Source organism: Bos mutus, chromosome 6 (genome assembly GCF_027580195.1).
Source record: "Bos mutus isolate GX-2022 chromosome 6, NWIPB_WYAK_1.1, whole genome shotgun sequence".
In the NCBI taxonomy this organism is placed as follows: domain Eukaryota; kingdom Metazoa; phylum Chordata; class Mammalia; order Artiodactyla; family Bovidae; genus Bos; species Bos mutus.
In genome coordinates, this window is record NC_091622.1 from 68,335,244 (window position 1) to 68,354,978 (window position 19,735).

A 19,735-nucleotide genomic window follows, 5' to 3' on the forward strand; every position below is an offset into this window, starting at 1 on the left:
ATCTGGTAAATTCAACACAGTTTCAAACAAAGTAGTTAAGTACTCAAGGAAAGAGTCTAAGAACTACTACTCACTAAGGAAGTTTCTTTCAACCAAATATACATACACATTAGTTCTACAAGTTGAGAAAGAAACTACAGTCCCAAGAAACACAACAATTTGTTCAATGGCACCATCAGACTCAAGCTTAGCTGGAGAGACACCCAATAGCATAGACTTCAGTTCTAAGCTCTTCTGACTACAATCATAGAAAATAAAAGAATCAAACTTGAATCAAATGCAAATTAAAGAAACATCCTGCTGTGATCATCAGTTTACTGTACTGCTTCTGAGATTTTGCTCAATCTTTATCCGTGTGGATACCACACTGTATTGAGATAGTTTCATCTTTACCAATGTTATGCCCACAAGAAACCACTGAGTTCCTTGGGGACAGCGACTCCCCTCACTCAGTTACACACCTGCACATAATATGTGCCAACACTAACACAGAGATCCTCAACAGATGGCCATTTCCAGGAACAAAACGTGATCTATTTGACACACGGCATTTCTTTCATGGAATATTTTACAGCACTATTCACAAATGAAATTAAGATTTGATGATTTAGGCCAATCTGCATCCATACAAGTCACATTTCTAGAGGGCACATTTGGTTTCTATTAACAAATGCTTCCTCTTTAGAAAATTCCTCAGGCTTTTCAAACAGAAAATCTACCTCCCAAAAACCTTTCACTTACAGAACTTAAATCCATTAGCCTGGCCAAAATCAGAAGACTATCAACAAGGGACATTTCCTCATGCTTGGTAGCAGCTAATACATTTAAAAAATTACAACATACCAGCCAAACAAGCTTTACTATCTCTGAACCAGACACGCTGTGTAGCTAAGGTGACAAGCCCTCAGCAAGCTGATCAAGAATCACTATGGCAGGAATTCACACGAAGTGAAATTAAAACAAACGGGAACTCACATTAAACTGCCAATGGACAATAAAACCTCGGGGGTAAAAGACAAGTAGAGGGATGGGAGTATTTTCCACAACCCCTCTATCTAAAACTGGCACAAGAAGTGTGGGGGAAAGAGAAGGTGTTTATTTCTCAATCACACAAGGATTTGCAACAAGGTTTTTCCTGCTCTGCTGGGTCCTTTCTTGTCTGCTGGATGAAACAAATCCAGACTCAGTACTAGGTCCTGGTTTGCACAAGCCTTACCTAGAAGGATGTATCTTCTATCACTGTTTCTGTGACACACATCAGCCTGTTTAAAATATGCCAGATGACCTGCTTTAAAAAAAAAAAAAAGAAGCAACTGTCACTTCTTCTTACTACAACTCCATTTGGGATCAAATGGAGTTGGGACTGGGAAGCATCAGTTAGAGCCCCCCAGAGAGAAAAGAAGTGGTGAGGAGAGACCCACAGAAGACCTACCTGGAAACAATTCATCATTGAGTGAAGAATCTAAAGGGAGGTCCAATGAAACTGTATGTCTGAACAAGTGAAAACACAGCAGTCTCCTCATCACCGAGCCTCCTCTGTGGGAAGCAAGACTGGGAGGGACCAGGGCACCAGAGCAGCCTTTTATAAGGGGGAGGGGTTAAGGACTCCCACCCCAGTCTCCCTGTAAGGGCTTGGTCTGCATAAACATTTATCTTAGCAGCTGCTTACATCAGGTCCAAAAGACATTGTACTTTAAACAACTGAAGGTGACATAATAATGAGAAAGATGAATCTGATCATCAACACCTGATACTCAGTAAGTACTTGCTACATGGTAGGCTCAGTAACTCCTTTAATACAACAGTCCCATGAGGTAGGAACCATTATCATCCCCTTCTTGTACATAAGGAAAGTAGGAGAGAGAGCAACTGGTTCCGGGACAAAAAGCTAGTATACGTTCGAACCCTGAACCCAGGAAGCCTGACTTTACAGCCCAAACTCTTCATATCCCCTACTCTAGGCACAGGGTCCATATCAGAATGTACAACTCCCGAGTTGTGAATTGATTCCTCATCTCACTTGGGTGATGATCCTAAGTTCGGTGCCTTTTTAAGGACTTCACATGAGGTGTCAACTCTCCACAGCCCACTCTTCTCATGTCTGCCCTGAAGCTTGCCTCTCTAGCTGAGTTTTGTTGGAAACAGGTTGTGACATTCTGCTCAGGTGTGCCAAGAAGCCCCAGCTACACTGAGGGCAGAAAAGAAAAAAAGCTGGGGGCTGGCTTCATCTTGGCACACGCTAGCTCTCAAGTTTCCAGCCTGCTCCAATACAGAGGTGTCACCACACACAAGCAGGGCAGGAACACCACCACGGACGGCTTCACTGCCCTGTAAGCCCAAAGCCACCCCAGGAGGCACGAAAGAGAGTGTTAGAGTTGCTCTGGTTTCACAGTTCCCCTCAGGAGCTGGTCTTAGAAGACAGAGAAACCGAGAAGAAAGGCATCACCTTTTCACTGCACCAAGCAACATTAATGCCACTCGACAGGAGGGAGCAGGGGGCCTGTCTCCGCGTGGAGAAGGCAGAGAGGAAATGGAAACCCGCCAGGAGCCACCCACCACGTTTAACTGGTCCTGCGCCAGTATCTTTGCAGCTGTCACTCCGGGAAGGCCCAGCTTTTGCTCTGCCCACCACAGCAGTAGCCACGTCCAAGAGCACTGAACACTGAAGCCAGCCCCAGTAGGTCTTGATTCCATCCCTGAGTAACACATGGCTCCTTAATGCTCCTTTCCCATGTGTTAATCTTGCAGGGGAATGTGGGACAGAAGATTTTAAAAGCTCGGTGATGGGGGAAGGGCAGCCAGATCACCTTACTCCCAGGCTTCTCAATCAAGCCTCCTCAGATTCCCTTTAGCGGCCTGTGTTATTAGCTTGAGAGAGGTTTCCCCAAACTGGCATTAAAAGAGCATGTGTTCCATCCAGCTGGAGGGAGGGGAGACAGAATGGGGGCGGGGTGGGGGGTGGTCTTTGGACAGGCGAGGCAAAGCACACACCCTCTCATCTTGCACAGGAAGGCAGTGCCTCACTCCAGGGGGCAAGCCTTGCTCCCCAAGGCTCTGACAAGTGGAGGTACCAGCAGGAGGCACCCTGGGGACCCAAGGGCTGGAGGTTGTTCCTGCAGAAGGCAAAGCAATGGGAGAAATACAAATTAAAGTGGACACGATGTCATGGGCCCCGTCCTCACCAGAGCCCAGCAGTGTCCTCTTGCTGCGTCCACACCCACCGGTCCACACTTGGGTCTACAGTTAATCAGGCAGGATAACCCTGGAGACCTCCTCCATGCCCTCAGGCGGCCCTTTAAATGTCACTGCTTTATGACCTTGTCCCCCTTTCACAGATGGGGAAACTGAGGCATCCACAACAAATGACCGTTCTTTCCCAAACCAGGTAGAAGTTCACTTCCCTAACCACAATTTTGCACTTTTTTACAGCTCTATCACATTTCAGATTTCTCCAGACACACCGACTGCCTCTGCAAAGTGAATCTTAAATACAGTTTAAAAGAGTGAACTCAAAAATGAGACAAGGGCGGTCAGGGAGTCCGGCAGGGCTTTATCTTCGGCAAGAACATGGTGGGCGTCCCCCGCCACCCCAGCTTCTCCTCCAACCTGGTCCCCCGGGACGTCCGGGTTCGGCCTACCCCCTCCCCCCAAGACGCTTCACCGCAACCCGAGGGCGGAGGCGCAGCGGCGCAGGGACGCGCGGGCGGGCGGGCTCCCGGGTCCCGGGGCCGAGAAGGGGGCGGGGGGCTCCCGGCCCCTCCCCCGGCAGCTCTCCGGGCCGCGACCGGCCCGCCCAGCCCGGGGGCCGGGAACTTCTGGCGGCGCCGCGCGGCCCCCGCCGCCCCCACCCCCACCGGCCGCTCGGCGGGCGTGCAGCTCGGGTTTCCCATTCTTCGTCTCCCCGCGCCTGGGGCTCGACCCTCGAGGCGGCGGCGGCGACCACTCACCATATTACAGATGGAGGCGATGTTTCGGACAGTCATTAGTCTAAAGGTTACAGCGATCCCGCACCGCCATCTTTACAAGGGGAAACCAGGACCGGCCATGGTGGAGCGCTCGCGGGGAGGCCGGGCGCGGCGGCGGCGGCGGCGGGGAGGCGGCCTGGGGTCCGGCTTTCAGTTTGGCTGGGAGAAGGGAGGCCGGGAGGGAGGAGAGGAGGCGGGGAGGGCGGGGAAGGCGGGAGGCGGGCGGGAGAGCGGAGGGGCGGGGAGTGGCGGAGCGAGGGAGCCTGGGCCGCGGCCGGCTGCGCCGGGAGGAGGGGCGGCCCGAGCGCCGCGTGCAGCCCGCACGCCCCGAGCGCTCCGGCCCCGACCCGGCCCGGGTCCCCGCGGCTCCTCCTCCCGCCTCCGCCTGCCGCCCTGGCTCGGCTTTTCTCTTTTTTTCTTTCTCGGCGTCCTGCTTCACTCCGAACCGGCTAGAAAGCGCGGCCAGGCCCGGGCTCGCGCAGCTGCAGCCTGTCCCCCGGGCGGACCCGTCCGCGCCGGCGGCCTCCTCCGCCCAGCTCCGGCCCGCGGCGCCGCCCGGGAAGCGAGGACCGAGCCCGCGCTGGGTGTCGGCCGGCGGAAGGTGCAGCGCGCGGGCTGGAGACTCGGGGCCGCTTTCTCTCTTCACTTGTTCTTTCCGGCCGCGCGGCCCGCAGCAGCCCCGCGTTTTCACGTTCGGGCGAGTGGAGGAGGCAAGGGGCAGGGGTGACTACGTCCAACTTTTCGTTTGTCCCCGGGTTTCCAGCTAGATGGCACCGGCGGGGACCCACGAAGTAAATGGGGTCAGGACACGGGAGTGCCGAGAGCCCTTGGCCTGCCGGGTCGAGGGGGACGGGAGCCTGGGCCGAGGCGCGCTCGGGCACTGGGTGACAGTAGCAGGTACAAAGGGGAAGTCTCGGTTCTGGACAAGGACTGGGGATGGTCCGAGGAGCGATGGACTCTGGAAAGAATGAAAAACAAACTTTTCCGCGTCTTCTAGAAAAACCTACTTCTCTCGGGGCCTCCCAGCTTGTTTAGGTTTGGAGGGTCATTGTATTGGCTTATACACATTTCCTGCAAACACAGTCGTGGTTTTTGACTCAAACCGTGAATCTACACCACTTAGCAGTTATGTTCTGTGAAGTGGAGGAGCCCGTTTCCGAAGGTGTAAAACAGTTCTCATACAAAGTTGCAGTTTTATGCTTTAAACAGAGAAGTCTTACGAGGGAAACGCCTGACAGTTCTTAAACCCATATATTTAATGACAAATCGAATTAGAGGAGAAATTAATAAAATTGAAGATAGCATTTATCTAACCACCAAGAGGAACATACTGGGAAAATAGCTCACTTCCTGTCCTCCATTATCTATTCAGTGTTATGCTCTTTAATAGTTGAAGACCATTGATTGTTAATGTCCCTAGGACCTGGGATGGAAATAAGACAACGGAGACTAAAAGTTTCGTTGGGGGTCATCTTGGCTCAGGATATTTAATGGGTTTCCAGACATCAATTCCTGCTTAAGTTATTCTGCCTACATCTTTTTTCCAAACAGATCCTGATAATGATGGTAGCTCACTGTGACTTTTTACCATTGTCAGTCATGATGCTCTTTACATTCAGGATCTTGGTCACCACCAAAACCATCAGATAATAGATCCTATTATAATCGCCTTTTGTAGGTCAGTTAAAAAAAAAAAAAAAGCTTAGGATACCAAGCATCCTACTGAAGCTGGTGTGCTAATCTGCCTGAGCACCTTGAAGACAAGACAACAAAACACCCAACCTATGGCCAGTTAGGGTAACTGACACCTGAGTGTATGTGCCTGCTCAGTGGCTCAGTCACATCCCACTACCCCATGAACTGTAGCCCTCCAAGCTCCTCTGTCCATGGGATTCTCCAGGTAAGAATACTGGAGTGGGTTGCCATTTCCTCCTCCAAAGGATCTTCCCCACCCAGGGGTTGAACGCCCGTCTTTTGCATTCCTGCATTGGCAGGCAGATTCTTTACCACTGTGCCACCTGGGAAGCCCACAACTGACACCTGTAAAGGTTTAAAATATTATCCTTGAGGAAAGTCATAGAACAAGTTCAGGAGCAACCTCAAGGCTAGAACTCAAGCCTTAGGACTCAAATTTCACAGACATTCCACTATAAAAGCATTAATACAAAATCTTAAATAATATAGAAATTTTATACCATAATAGAGTTCAGAATTTCTGCCATTATTATAGCATAATGGATGGCAAAGTCCACAGGATTGAAAATGCCATTGACACAATGAAAATTGAACATCGTTGGATTGCTGAGTGCTATTTCAGCAAGGCATCCTTTGCATGAACAGCCTATAGGCTAAAACCTAAGTGTTCAATATAGACAAACATTCAGATTGAAACTCAGTGAATTACAAACACAACAAATCAACTGAACACAGCAGATCTTGTCAGACTCATGAATAATTAAATATATTTTTACACTAGTACGAGGTTGGTATTCACAGGCCTTAAATTGGAAAGGGCATTAGTTGAAGAATTGTAACCTCAGTCTTTTTCAGCGGGAAACATTGGCGGTGATAAGATGCAAAGTAATGAAAATGTTGACAAGCTAATGAGAATTTTTAGGAGAAGTGTTTCACACATAGGGGCCAGCTGATTCGAAGATATAGAGTAAAATCTGGGCAAAGTACACAAGTGGAAAGTTGGGACATAGGCTAGCACTAAACAGATGAAGGAACCTGATTCAGGCCAGGCCAATGAAAGCACCACATGGCCCAGCCACAGTGATTGGTTCAGCTAGGAGGACGTGATATACGCTGAGCCAATTAGAGTTGGCCCTGGGTCTTTGGGGAAAGAAGTGCTCCCCTTCTTTAGTTTGCTGAGCTGGTACGATAATATCTAGAGCTTCTGTCTTTCCACTGCTTGAGTGAAGAAAAATAAAGCTGAGAAATGTAAAACAACATCTTTTGTCCTGCTGCCAAGGCCTTTTCAGCAACTCAAGTTGGTAATGTCCTTGTTTTCTTTGGTCGTTCAAATTGAGTGACTGCTGCTCATGACTGAAACAATTCTAAAACATCATTGTCTCCCTGTTCCCAAAATTCATTAGGTTCATTCTGAATTCATGATGTTCCCTTTTCCTCTGTTCTCTTCCTACTACGTGGATTTTTCCAGTCTTTCTTCTCCATGATGCCGTCCAAGATTGCTTCCCACCACCACCAATGAAGTACATCCAGATGGTTCATGCCCTTCTGTTGTTTCCGGTTTTGTGTCATTGCCCTCCTGCTTCCCCTCTTGGCTTAGTTACCGTTATGCAGCCTCCAGATGACCTGAGACAAGATGGGATGCCTTTGTCATATGTTCTCACAGTGCCATCCCTCTTCCCTTCATGGACCTTATATTTGTGAATTGCTTATGCCATCCAGCACACAGCGTGGAGACAGTAGAGTGGGTGGTTAAAAAGGGGAGTCCTGGATCCAGACTCTCTGGACTTGGGCAAATGTCTTAACTTTTCTATGCCAAAATTCCTGGATCCATAAAAAGAAGAGGCCCTTCATAGAGTGTGATTGTGTTTATATAGAGTACAAAACTATGGCTGATGTGCATTATAAGTGATTGCTGCTATTATTTTTGTGCATGTGAGTGTTTAGTATCTGTTTCTCATCTCACATTAGATGTGAAGTGAGAGGTCTGTTTTTGCTTACCATTTTACACCTAAGACACAGTGCTTTGTCCAAAAGAGCAGCCAAGAAATCAGATATTAAATATTTGGGCAATTGCCTCTTTCCAAGTGGCCTGGAAGCTCCTAGAGGGAAGGTACCTTGTCTTTTGTATTAAAAAAGATCTCATCTGGTCTCAGGCACTGTGCCTGGCACATTCATCTCTCTCCCTTTCCCCTCATTGCTGAATAGGTTATTGCACCTCATTTGAAATGCAAAGACTAGTAAACATTTGGCTGTCAGGGGGAAAACATTTTCCTAGTTGTAGACTTCAGTTTAAAACCAGACTGGCTTCTGAGGGTTATATTTCAATTCTGTGAGGAACTTTATGACAGTCTTTTCCCTTTTACATCATGTATACAGCAAATACTAAAAACATGCTTTGCACCAGATGCTGTGTGAGGTACCAATGGTCCTAAAATAAGAGGAGGCAGTCACAGCATTCTGCTGTGCTCTGTGTTTCTAGTGTGGTGGTCATTGGCATCACTGTGGATGTCTTCACTACTTTTTGCATGCAGTTAATATAAATTAGGATAAGCAAACTTTGGAGTGAATTTCTACAATGAGAAAACTACCTCTAAAGCCATGAATGTGTTTATGGGTGGTTAAGATTCCCTAAGTCTTTGGAACAATTGACTTATTTTGAAGTGCCAATTGAAATGCCATTGAAGGACTTTTAAACTGGGCTAGAACATAATTTGATTTCAATTTGCTAATACATTTTGATTAACTGAAAGAAGAGATGACTATAGCTGGCTACTGTGTGGGGAAAGAGGGTTGACAGAAAGCAAAAGTGCTCTATGGGAGGCCAGTTAGAAATCTGTGGAGAGAGAGTCCCAGAGCTCCTGGGAGCCTGGGTTTAGGTAAGGAACAGCAATGGAAAGGGGAGAAGCAGACAGACTGCAGACGTTTTTGGAGGTTGTCTGGGATGAGGGACAAGGATGAGTCAAAGATAAAACCCAGGTTTCTGACTAGAATGAAAAGGAATGTCATTTTTCTTACGATAGAGAATGCTGAAGGAGAAGGTGCAGGTATAGGTGGTTGAGAAGAAATGAACTTGATTTCAGAAGCTGAGTTAGAAATAACCATGGAACAACCTGTAAAGATTATGTCAGATACCAATCTGGGGCTCAGAAGAGATGTCTGGGCTGGAGGTAAGTCTAATTAACATAGAGAAAATAACAGAAGGCATGTGGTTATGGATGAAATTGCATAGAAAGAGTTTTGCCAAGGAGTGTTGACTTAGAGTAGACAAAGGAATAGCTGGGAAGAGCCCCACCATGCAACCGATCAGGTGGAGGAAGGAGAAGCCAAAGGAAATGAATACAGTGCTTCTAAAGTGGTAGACGAGAAACAAACATGCAGCATGGCAAATGCCAGAGTACTTCAAGATGGGAGGGGGTAGTCAAAAGTATCAAATACAGCTTAGATATCAAAGGTGATTAATAACAATGTTCAATTCTTGAGCAAAACTTTAAGATGCATTTAACCCTCTGACAATCCTGTGGAGGAAAGCACTGTTAAAGTTCCCATTTTAGAGAAGAGAAAACCAAGACTGAAAGGGTTTAAGTAACTTGTTCAGATTCAATTAAGCACCAGAACCTACTGCTGAAAAGTTCTTTGAATTATATCAAAGGCAGTTTGCATGGAACAGTTAGGATATTGGATTATTCGTATTAGATTAATAAGAGTGAGATGAGAAAACAGATTAAACGTGTTTGGCTTTCAAGGGAAGAAGAGATAAATAGATAATTAAAGAGCTCAAAGTTACCTTCCTGAAGTGGGCCTCTGCTTGGTTTGCAAGGACCTCCTTTAAATCACATCACTCTGCCTCTGTGCCTGCAGCCTCACAGCTCCCCCCACCCTCAGCTGATTATTCTGCCTTCCATTTCAAGTCCACCCACTCCTCAAAACTCAATTCAAAGCTTGCTTCCAGAGGAAGTCTTCTCAGTCTCACCTTTCTTGGTAGGCTTTTATCAGAGGTCACTTTTGACATTTCTTTAGAAACCTGAAATGCCTGGCACAATGCTGTGTGCACACAGGAAGCTCTCAGATAATTAACAGGTAATTAATTTTTTACCTACAACACTTGGCTTCCTTGATCAGAACCATTTTGCTCACCATCCTGCTTTCCTGGTGGTTTTCTCTTTCCTTCAAGTTCTGATCTGAATTATACAGAATTTAGCCATCATGCGTATGGGGAAGGCAGGATTTAGAAGGTAAGTGCATGATGAGGAAGTTGAAGCAAATGAGCTTCCTTCATTTAGAAATGAGACTTCTAAAGAGATTTGATCATAAAATGAGAGATCTCAGCAGCCTAAGGAAGGCAAGGGAATCAATGGAAGGGTTTAGTCATCTTATTTTTTTCTTTTACCACAAGTATTAGTACATTTGTCATCAAGATGTGAGGAGCCAGTGAACCTGCAAGTGACGGTTATTAGAAGAATAGGAGTCAGGTTGAGCAGCTTCCCAGGTGGCTCAGTGGGGAAGAATCCACCTGCCAATGCAGGAGACGCGGGTTTGATCCCTGAGTCAGAAACATCCCTTGGAGGAGGGCATGGCAACCCCTTCCAGTATTCTTGCCTGGAGAACCCAATGGACAGGGGAGCCTGGCAGGCTGCAGTCCATAGGGTCGCAAAGAGTCAGGTGTGCCGGAGCACAGCACTCGTTCAGGTTGAGGGCCCAAGAGCTTTGGAAAGGAGGAAGTCATCCATCCATTAGATTGAAGAAATTAACAGGAGATGGCCTCCACTGTCTTAGTAGACAGGAATAGAAGTTCCATTGCTCCCAAGGGGTTTTGACTGCTTTCTTTATTGCCATGGCCCTCAGAACAGTAAGGCTCTTAGAAGGCTCAATATTTGTTGAAAGGTTGACTGAAAGGATAAGATTAGAAGAACTCCAAGTATAAACTCTCGTGTAAGCGAATCGTTGTTCCAATAGCCTAATCAGATTTAGAACAGGCTTTCTTTGGGGGCACTTGCATTCCTTCCATGTCCATAAACACTGTTTACAGTAGAGGAAAGATGTATGCCTCCTCACCAGATCATACCCAAAGGGGTGCTCCCAGCCCATGTCTGATCGCTTGCATAGCTTTAACAACCTCCCGACAACCGCTGCCACCTGGTGGAAGGGCAGGGATTCACAAGTGATGCCTGGAATGAGACTTCCCTCAGGCAGCGGCGCTTTTAAGTCTCCTTTGTGGTGCTGCTCTTCCAGAAAACTGGCAACCATGTGGTTCGTTGAAAGCAAGATTGACGTGAACTCTCTCACTGTATAGTTTTGTCTCCAGTGAATGTTTAGGGTTCTACTCTTGCATTTCTTCTCAGAAAAAAGGGTCAGCAATTTAAAAATAAATTTAAAAAAATAAAGAAAATAGGGTCAGACAGCCAAATTAAGGGTGATAGTAATAAGGCCACGTGAGCAGATCCTCCTACTGGTGGCTGTGGTGCTGTGTGCCCTGAAAAGTACTGTACACACGCCAGTCATCACCTACCATCGCCAGTGATCCGAAAGAGGCTGTGAGGAGCTGACAGCTTGGGATGCTCTACGTACCCATTCGATAAGCCTTTCAAGATCTCCATGAGCTAGATGGTGGTGGTGGTTTAGTCGCTAAGTCATGTCTGACTTGTGACTGCATGGACTGTAGCCTGCCAGGCTCCTCTGTCCATGGGATTTCCCAGGCAAGAATACTGGAATGTGTTGCCATATCCTTCTCCAGGGCACCTTCCTGACACAGGGATTGAACCTGGGTCTCCTGCATTGTAGACAGATTTTTTTTTACCAACTGAGCTATGAGGGAAGCTCAGTAAGTGAATTCAAATGTTTCAAGAGTACAAATTGATTCAAATGATTACAAGTGATTTCTGCTGTTTTTGATGGAATTCTGATTCAACTGAAACAATGATATTGTGGATGTTTCCATTTTAAGCACACTATATTTGTTGCTGTTTGAACTTTATTTTTAAATAAAAAGGACAATTTAAGATAGCTTACTTCTTCAGCCATTTAGTTGAAGTCACTTATAATAAGTTTCAGCTATTATGATTCCTATAGGTTATAACAACTTTTTAAAAGAGCTGTTGATATTATGTCTAAGAACAGAGCATGAGACTTTTCTATGTTTTTAATATTTTAAATTAAAGCACACATTCAGAACTTCTAATTTTTAATTAAAACATACATACAGGCATAAACCTTAAGTGAATTGTCACAAAATAGGCACACCTGTACAACCACCACCCAAGTGAAGAAATAGGACATAACCAGCATTCCTGAAGTCCTCGCCCATGCTCCTCCCAACCCCTCTCCCCCCTCAAACCCCTACACTGACTTCTAAATCAATAGCTTATTTTTGCCTGGGTTTTCTGTTTGTGTTTATCTAAATAAAACCATGCAGTGTGTAACTCTTTTTTGTGTGGCTTCTTTTGCTCAGTATTATAAGATTCAGCCATGTTGCTCAGAAAATCTGTAGTTTGCTAGCTTTTGTTGCTATACAGTATTATGAAGATATCACAGTTTATATAAAAATTCAACACTGATGGATATTTGGTTGGCTTTCATCTTAAATGTATTACCAAAAAATGCTTCTATGAATGTTCTTGTATGTGTCCTTTGGTGAACATGCACACACATTTCTGTTGGATACACATCTAGGTATAAGTTGCTGGATCATAGGGTAGGCATGTTTTCAACTTGGGGTGATAATGCTAAACTGGTTTGTAAAGGGGTCATACTAACTTACACTCACCTGTTGCTTCACATGGCTCAGTGGTAAAGAATCCACCTGCAGTGAAGGAGACATAGGAGACGCAGTTTCAATCCCTGGGTTGGGAAGATCCCATGGAGAAGGAAATGGCCACCCACTCCAGTATTCTTGCCTGGAGAATCCCATAGTCAGAGGAGCCTGGCTGGTTACAGCCCATGGGGGTCACAAAGAGCCGAACACGACTGAAGTGGCTTAGTACATCAAGCTTTTTAACGTTCGCCTTTTGGTAAGTATGCCATATATAACTTAATAAAGTGAAAGAAAGTGAAGTTGCTCAGTCATGTCTGACTCTTTGTGACCCCATGGACTGTAGCCTATCAGGCTCCTCCGTCCTTGGGTTTTTTCCAGGCAAGAGTACTGGAGTGAGTTGCCATTTCCTTCTCCATATAACTTAATAATGCTTATTAAATATTTTTGGTACTGAGTCCACATCACCCTGTTTCATTGTAAGCCCATCTCAGTAAGGTCCATGTCCCAACTAGTATAAAAGCAATAACATAGACATGTGACAAGTACATGTGAATCATCTAGCAAGAAAAGGATCCATCCACTCTCTCCTCAAAATAAAACAAGACAGAGGAATGAATAGTCAGTGCCTATAAGCAGTAACAGAAAATAACCAGCTTTTTAAAAAGTAAAGTGTGAGTTGTAGAATAATTGAATATTACAGTTACGTTAATCTAATTCAACTGCCTTGGAGCCGGGAGAGATTAAATGATTAAGACCCATATCAGTTGCGGACAGAGCCAGAACTAGAATTCTAGTCCCTACATCCCTGGTCTTTTATAGGGTACCTAAACTTTTATTCAATGTACTTTCTTAAGTCTAAAATTTCGCTTTGAACTCAATTTCTTAGAGTTCAGATTAATTTTGTAAGTGCACTTAGTTAACCATGAAAGAACACTCTGTCCACATGTTGTAATTATTATATAGCCATGCTTTCTCTGACTAATTAGAAGACAACAACACTGAAATCCAATCCCAACAGAACATGCCATCTGGCTATCACTCTTCAGAAAGACAAAAGCAGTCTGTCTAAATTCTCACTACTGTCTTCACCAGCAAGTCAAGACTAAGAGTTTTATAGAGCAATTCATGAAAATACTGTGCTGTCTTCCTTTGAGGACTCAAGGGGGGTTGAGGGCTAGCTCCATAATGTGGTGACTTTCTTGTAGGAAGATTTCACTACTGACCCACAATCAGTAGATTGTGAACCTCAAGTTATAGCTCCACACTGATCCTTGTACATTCATCCAGAACTTCTAGATTAAAAATGGCACACAATTGCAAATGTCTAGCCTTTCTCTACTGACCAAAATATAGCTAATTTATCCCTACGATGTTCATGGTTTGAGTTTCTGCTTCCCTTGTGGCTCAGCTGGTAAAGAATCTGCCTGCAAGGCGGGAGACCTGTGTTTGATCTCTGGGTTGGGAAGATCCCCTGGAGAAGGGAAAGGCTACCCACTTCAGTATTCTGGCCTGGAGAATTCCATGGACTCTATAGTCCATGAGGTTGCAAAGAGTCGGACACAACTGAGTGACTTTAACTTCACTTGTAGCATCAGCAAACCATCTATAGGCTAACTTTCACCATCTTGGTCTGGGAAATATAAGTTCTCCTCTATATCACTGTGGTATTAACTTAAGGTACTGTATCTCTTAAATCAATCCCAAATGAAATCAACCCTGAGTCTTTGTTGGAAGGACTGACGTTGAAGCTGAAGCTCCAATAGTTTGGTTACCTGATGCAAAGCACCAGCTCATTGAAGAAGACTCTGATGCTGGGAAAGATTGAAGGCAAAAGGAGAAGTGGGTAGCAGAGGATGAGATGGTTGGATGGCATCATCGACTCAATGGAGATTAATTTGAGCAGACTCTGGGAGATAGTGGAGAACAAGGGAGCCTGGCATGCTGCAGTCCATGTGATCGTAAAGAGTTGGACATGACTTAGTGACTGAACAACAACAGTCCCTTAAATCAAAAGCCCCCAAACAATAGCCCACAGATGTGTTTAGTTTAACCAGTGCAGTGTTTAGAAGCTATTTGAATTAATGACAACCTTTGAAATCTAAAGAGTTCACATAAAAATTTAGATGATAAGCCTCTCTTGAAATACCAAAAGCTCGAGCCATTCAGAGATCTTGTTGACTGGGGTGGCTTTGTTCAATGGGGACATATCTCCCTAATTTACCAGCCTCCTATCCAGGCCTCTTCACTCCTTTATGCTGCCTTCCTTTCATAGGCACTTGAACTGACTCCTGCCCTAATCAAATAACATCAAGGCCAGGTTTCTGCCTGGAATTCAATGCCAGGGCATTCATTGGCAGCAACTTGAAGAATCTCAATAAAAGTTGCATATAATTCCAGTCCCCTGTAGGGACTTCTGGATCGCCCAGCGCTGTCCTTTGCCATGCCCTTCTCTGGGCTGGGTACTGGCATAACACAGAGCTTCACTGGCACACAATGAGGCTGCATTCATTCAGGGAGAGCTAGGACTTCCGCTATGCCCCAGCTACCTAATTCTCATTTGTTTTTTTTTCCCCCTTCAAGTACTTGGGCAGAAAAAATGCTGAGTGATGTAGTTTAGCATTCTCCAATCTGCAGAAAATTCAGTTGCCAAGATTTGCAAGTTTGGCTTTTCTTCTATGCATCTGTATTCTATCCCCTATGAGTCAGTGCATTCAACAATGATATTTAAAATTCAATAAATAAAGGCAAGTGAAATTACAGAAATGGATCATCACTTCTATGGAAAACCAACTAAATAAATGTTTCGCTCAAAATGCCAAGCACCTGGGGACTTTAATAAAATGTTGAAAGTATATCCCCTGGAGGAGATGAGCAATTTGAAAGTAGGATGTGTGAGAACGATGCTACATGATCCTCCAAATACCAGTGACACTCCATGTCTTAACGGATGCAGAGCCATGTTACCTGATGCGACGACACATCATGCAGTGATAGTCTCTGGGGCCTACTGGACAGCAGCTACGCAGGATCTGAGGCTTTGGATGTGAACAACACACTGGTCCAAGAAAATCCACAGGAGAGGTTAGTTCAATGTCATGTCGAGCCATGCTGTACAGAATTTATTGTTGTGGAAGTTTTCCAGAGTTCTAAGAACAATGTATAGTCAGAACCTAGATTGTCTCAATCCAGGTAGAGCACTGTAAGGGGTCCAGGACCATTTGCATCAAAGACAAGGCAAGGATTCTAGTGCTTTTCAGTCCAAAATGTTCGATGCTTCCTCTAATATGAAATGATCCACATGCATAAACATTATGTTTACAAAATATCTACCAAGTATTGAAATATAAGGTAGAACTATTATTTTCTTTCATTACACAGGCATCCCACTTTTATTTATTCAACTCTCTGCAAACATTTATTGAACACCCCAGGGATGGGGAAGCCTGATAGGCTGCCATCTATGGGGTCGCACAGAGTCAGACACGACTGGAGTGACTTAGCAGCAGCAGTATATGCCAACCACTTTTCTAGGCCCTTGAAATAGTTGGAAAAACGAAGTTCACTGCTCTAATATGGCCTGCATTCTAGCAGGTGGAGTCAGACAAGGGGCATAATAAATAAGTTGATAATTGCTATGTAAAAAAAAGGTAGTAGAACAGAGTAATTTGGCAGGTTGCCATGTTACGAGGTTAGAAGATTGGCCTCATTGAGACGGTGACATCTGATAGAAAACTTGAAAGAGCTAAGGTCACTGTACAGTACTACTCTTGTCTGTTGGGCCCTTTTTAATAACAAAATATATATATATATTTCATTTATTTGGCTGTGCGGGCTTTCGTTGCAGTATGTGGGATCTTTTAGCCTTGGCATGTGAATCCTTAGCTGTGGTATGTGGGATCTAGTTCCCTGGGGTCGAACCTGGGCCCCCTGCATTGGGAGCACAGAGTCTTAGGCATTGGACCATCAGGGAAGTTCCTGTTGGGCCCTTTTTGAAGGGCTTAGTGTATCCACCTTCTCTTTTCTTGAATGATCAGTGGTCATTGATCTTGTGACCTTATTTTGAAGTAATTGCTCAGCTGTGTACCCACCTGGGGCTTTGTCCCCGGGCTCTGATGAGGTTGTTCCGTAAAGCTACCCATTCCATAGCTGCTTTAGAAATCTTTAGAGAAGCTTGTTAGAAATGCAGATTCCGGGGTTTTCCTCCTTGGAGAGGAGGTCTTGGGGGGCGCCAGGAGTTTACAAATTAGCCAGTGCCCCAGGAGATTCTGATGTATATGGTCTGTGGCCATACTTTGAGAAACTCTGGCTCAAAAGACTGATGCCAGTATTTCATTATTCCATTTCCAGCATCAGTTTTAGAAACATACTTTTGATGAATGTAAAACATATAAAAATCCTGAATTCATGAAAATATGAAACCTTCCTGTAATTCTTGAGGTTGTATAATATTATTCTGAAATTTGAGGTGGGGGGGGAGAAAAAAGGTTTATCCTGCCTTACCCATGTGACCTGTTTTGGGGAGTAATCAAGCAGTATTTGAAGAAAACTTGTTCTTTCTAGAAGTCTAGCTAATAAAAACAGAAGGAATGATTTTTTTTAAATTTCTAATAATTCTGATATTTTACAGCTATGAATAAAGAGCTTAAGGAATGAGCACGAGTGGAAGCCAAAGCCATTTAGTGAAAGGGTGCCTGCGTGCTCAGTCGTATCCGACTCTTTGCAACCCTATGGGTATGGGATTTCCCACCAAGAATACTGGAGTGGGTTGCCATTTCCTCCTCCAGGGGATCTTTCCAACCCAGGGATTGAAGCCACGTCTCCTGCATCTCCGGAGAAGGCAATGGCACTCCACTCCAGTACTCTTGCCTGGAAAATCCCAGGGACAGAGGAGCCTGATAGGCTGCAGTCCATGGGGTTGCTACGAGGCAGACACAACTGAGTGACTTCAGGTTCACTTTTCACTTTCATGCATTGAGAAGGAAATGGCAACCCACTCCAGTGTTCTTGCCTGGAGAATCCCAGGGACGGGGGAGCCTGGTGGGCTGCCGTCTACGGGATCGCACAGAGTCGGACATGACTGAAGCGATTTAGCAGCAGCAGCATCTCCTGCATTGGCAGGTAGATTCTTTACCACTAAGCCACCTGGGATTAACAAGAGACTAGTCAGTGATAGGGTGATGACTAAGGATGGTGTCCTGACACCACTGGAATGGGTTGGCATTCGCTTCTCCAACCTCAACCCACTAATAAAGTGTAAAAAGGGGCAAGTGTGCCATTATGGGCCTTTTGGTATGATGCACCAGAAGTGCTGAAAGTTTTCTCACCCCAAAATTCAACTTGATACTTATCCAGCTAGTTTGTAGAAAATAAGTTAAATAAAGAAAACAAGCTAAACAAAGATAAACACACTAAATGACAGAGGGAAAACAAAAAGACAAATCCAGAATGTGGGTCATTTTAATAGAAAAAGTTACCCAATTCTACAACAAATCAGTGACCAGGTAAAGAAGGAGGATCATTAAATAAGAGAGACTTAAAGATGCAGCCAAATGTTACGTGTGGATCTTATTTGGATTCTGATGGGAAAAAACCAACTGTAAAAAGAGAGTTTTGAGACAATAGGGGAAGTCTGAACATGGACCTGGTATTAGATGATTTAAAAAAAAATTATTAAGTATGATAATGGCAAATAGTTATGTTTTAAAATGTTTTCTTATCAATCTAGAAATGCTTACTACAATTTCAATGAGTGAAATGACAAAGTCTGGAATTTCCTTGAAAATGAATAAAAATAAAGGTGGGTGGGCAGATGAAATGAGATTGGCAAAATGTTACTAATTCCTGAAGATTGGTGCTGAGTATGTGAAGCTTTTCCTTATATGGGGGTATGCTTGAAATTGTCCATAATAAAAAGTTTTTAAAATATACTTTTGCTGTAGGTATATATTCCTTACAAGCCACGGTAATGAGTCAAGACATTGAGATTATCATTAGTCACAAATTCAACTTTCCCTTTTACTGGTAACTCCCCTATAAATGCCCAAAACTAAGTTTTCATATCCTGATATCCTTTTTTTTTTTTTTTTTTAATCTCTCTCTCTCACAGCCCAGAAAAGCACGGTGGTTTTTCTCCCACATTGATCTCTTCTGTAATAATGAAATGTGCAGAGTAAATGGAACTCCATTTGCTCCTTTGGCTGCTTGAGAACCATTAAGACCCTGTTAACATCACTCATCTAATAAGTGAAAGAAAATCCTTGTCATTGAATTAAGGGAAAACCACTCTTCATACTCAGGAGTTTGGGGTGTTTAAAATGCAATATTTACATAGTGAAAAAGATCATGAAAAAGTGTTGAAGCACATGCAGTTGTATATGGTTATAGCCTATTTCTAGAGGAAAAGGGGAGCTCTCTTAGAATACTTACGACCTACTTTGGCTTTGGTCACCTAAGAGAAAATGGCTTCAGATTAAGAATTAAAATTTCCTGCATCAGAAGTACTCTAATTAATCAGGCTGAGTGCATTTGTAAATGTTGAGGTCAATAATGTAAAGATCCATACAGTAATTTAATTCTTAGAGGCTATTTGACTTCCACTGTGTTTAAAACTAAATTTGGCTACTTCACTTACTCCAGGGTGGCTAATTAACATCCACAACTCATTTCTACTGGCCATCACTCCTGCAAATATCTAAATCCAACCCAGAAGACATCATCCAGGGTATTCACTTAGCCTCTTCTAGTAACTCTGTAGTAATATTTCCAACTTTATTTTTTAAAAGTCTTAGTCAATAATCTCCCAGTTGCTGTTATGACTTTTTTTTTTTACGTCAAGTGCTATTAAAATCAAAATTTAGGGACACCTAATAGAGCTTCTGGACAAGGCTATGGCAACCCACTCCAGTACTCTTGCCTGGAAAATCCCATGGACGGAGGGGCCTGGTGGGCTGCCGTCTGTGGGGTCGCACAGAATCGGACACGACTGAAGTGACTTAGCAGCAGCAGCAGCAGTAGTAGAGCTTCTCAAAGCATATTCTGGGAATACTTGCATAACAATCAACTGGTGGGTTAAAAAATACAGTTTCCTGGGCCTTCTCACCAGACTGCATCAGACTCTCTGCTGATGGGCCTGGAATTCTGCACCTTTAGCAAGGATGTCGGGTAGTTCTTTCATACATTAAAGTCTGACAAACAAATTTTCAAGAATGTGAGTTTCTCTCAGGGTTTTAAGAAAAACAGGATAAAGACACCCAAGTTAAATAGCAGCAGAAGGAAGCAATCAGCCAACATGTGGAACATACCACAACACAACTGACCTGTCCACCAG

General features: G+C 44.4%; 1 protein-coding gene across 2 annotated transcripts in view; it reads right to left on the reverse strand.

Annotated features, from left to right (window-relative positions):
- The window catches only part of USP46 (ubiquitin specific peptidase 46), a 77,273-nt gene extending 73,145 nt beyond the window's left edge, over nucleotides 1–4,128 (reverse strand). The window contains exon 1 of one of the 2 annotated variants that reach the window (XM_070372392.1): nucleotides 1,433–1,462. In XM_070372392.1, the coding sequence (XP_070228493.1) occupies nucleotides 1,433–1,450 (18 nt within the window). In that variant the 5' untranslated portion in view covers nucleotides 1,451–1,462. Of the gene's footprint in view, nucleotides 1–1,432; nucleotides 1,463–3,947 lie in introns of those variants that run through there. The other variant, XM_070372391.1, reaches the window with a different exon arrangement.
- Between the last annotated feature and the right edge of the window lie 15,607 nt (nucleotides 4,129–19,735).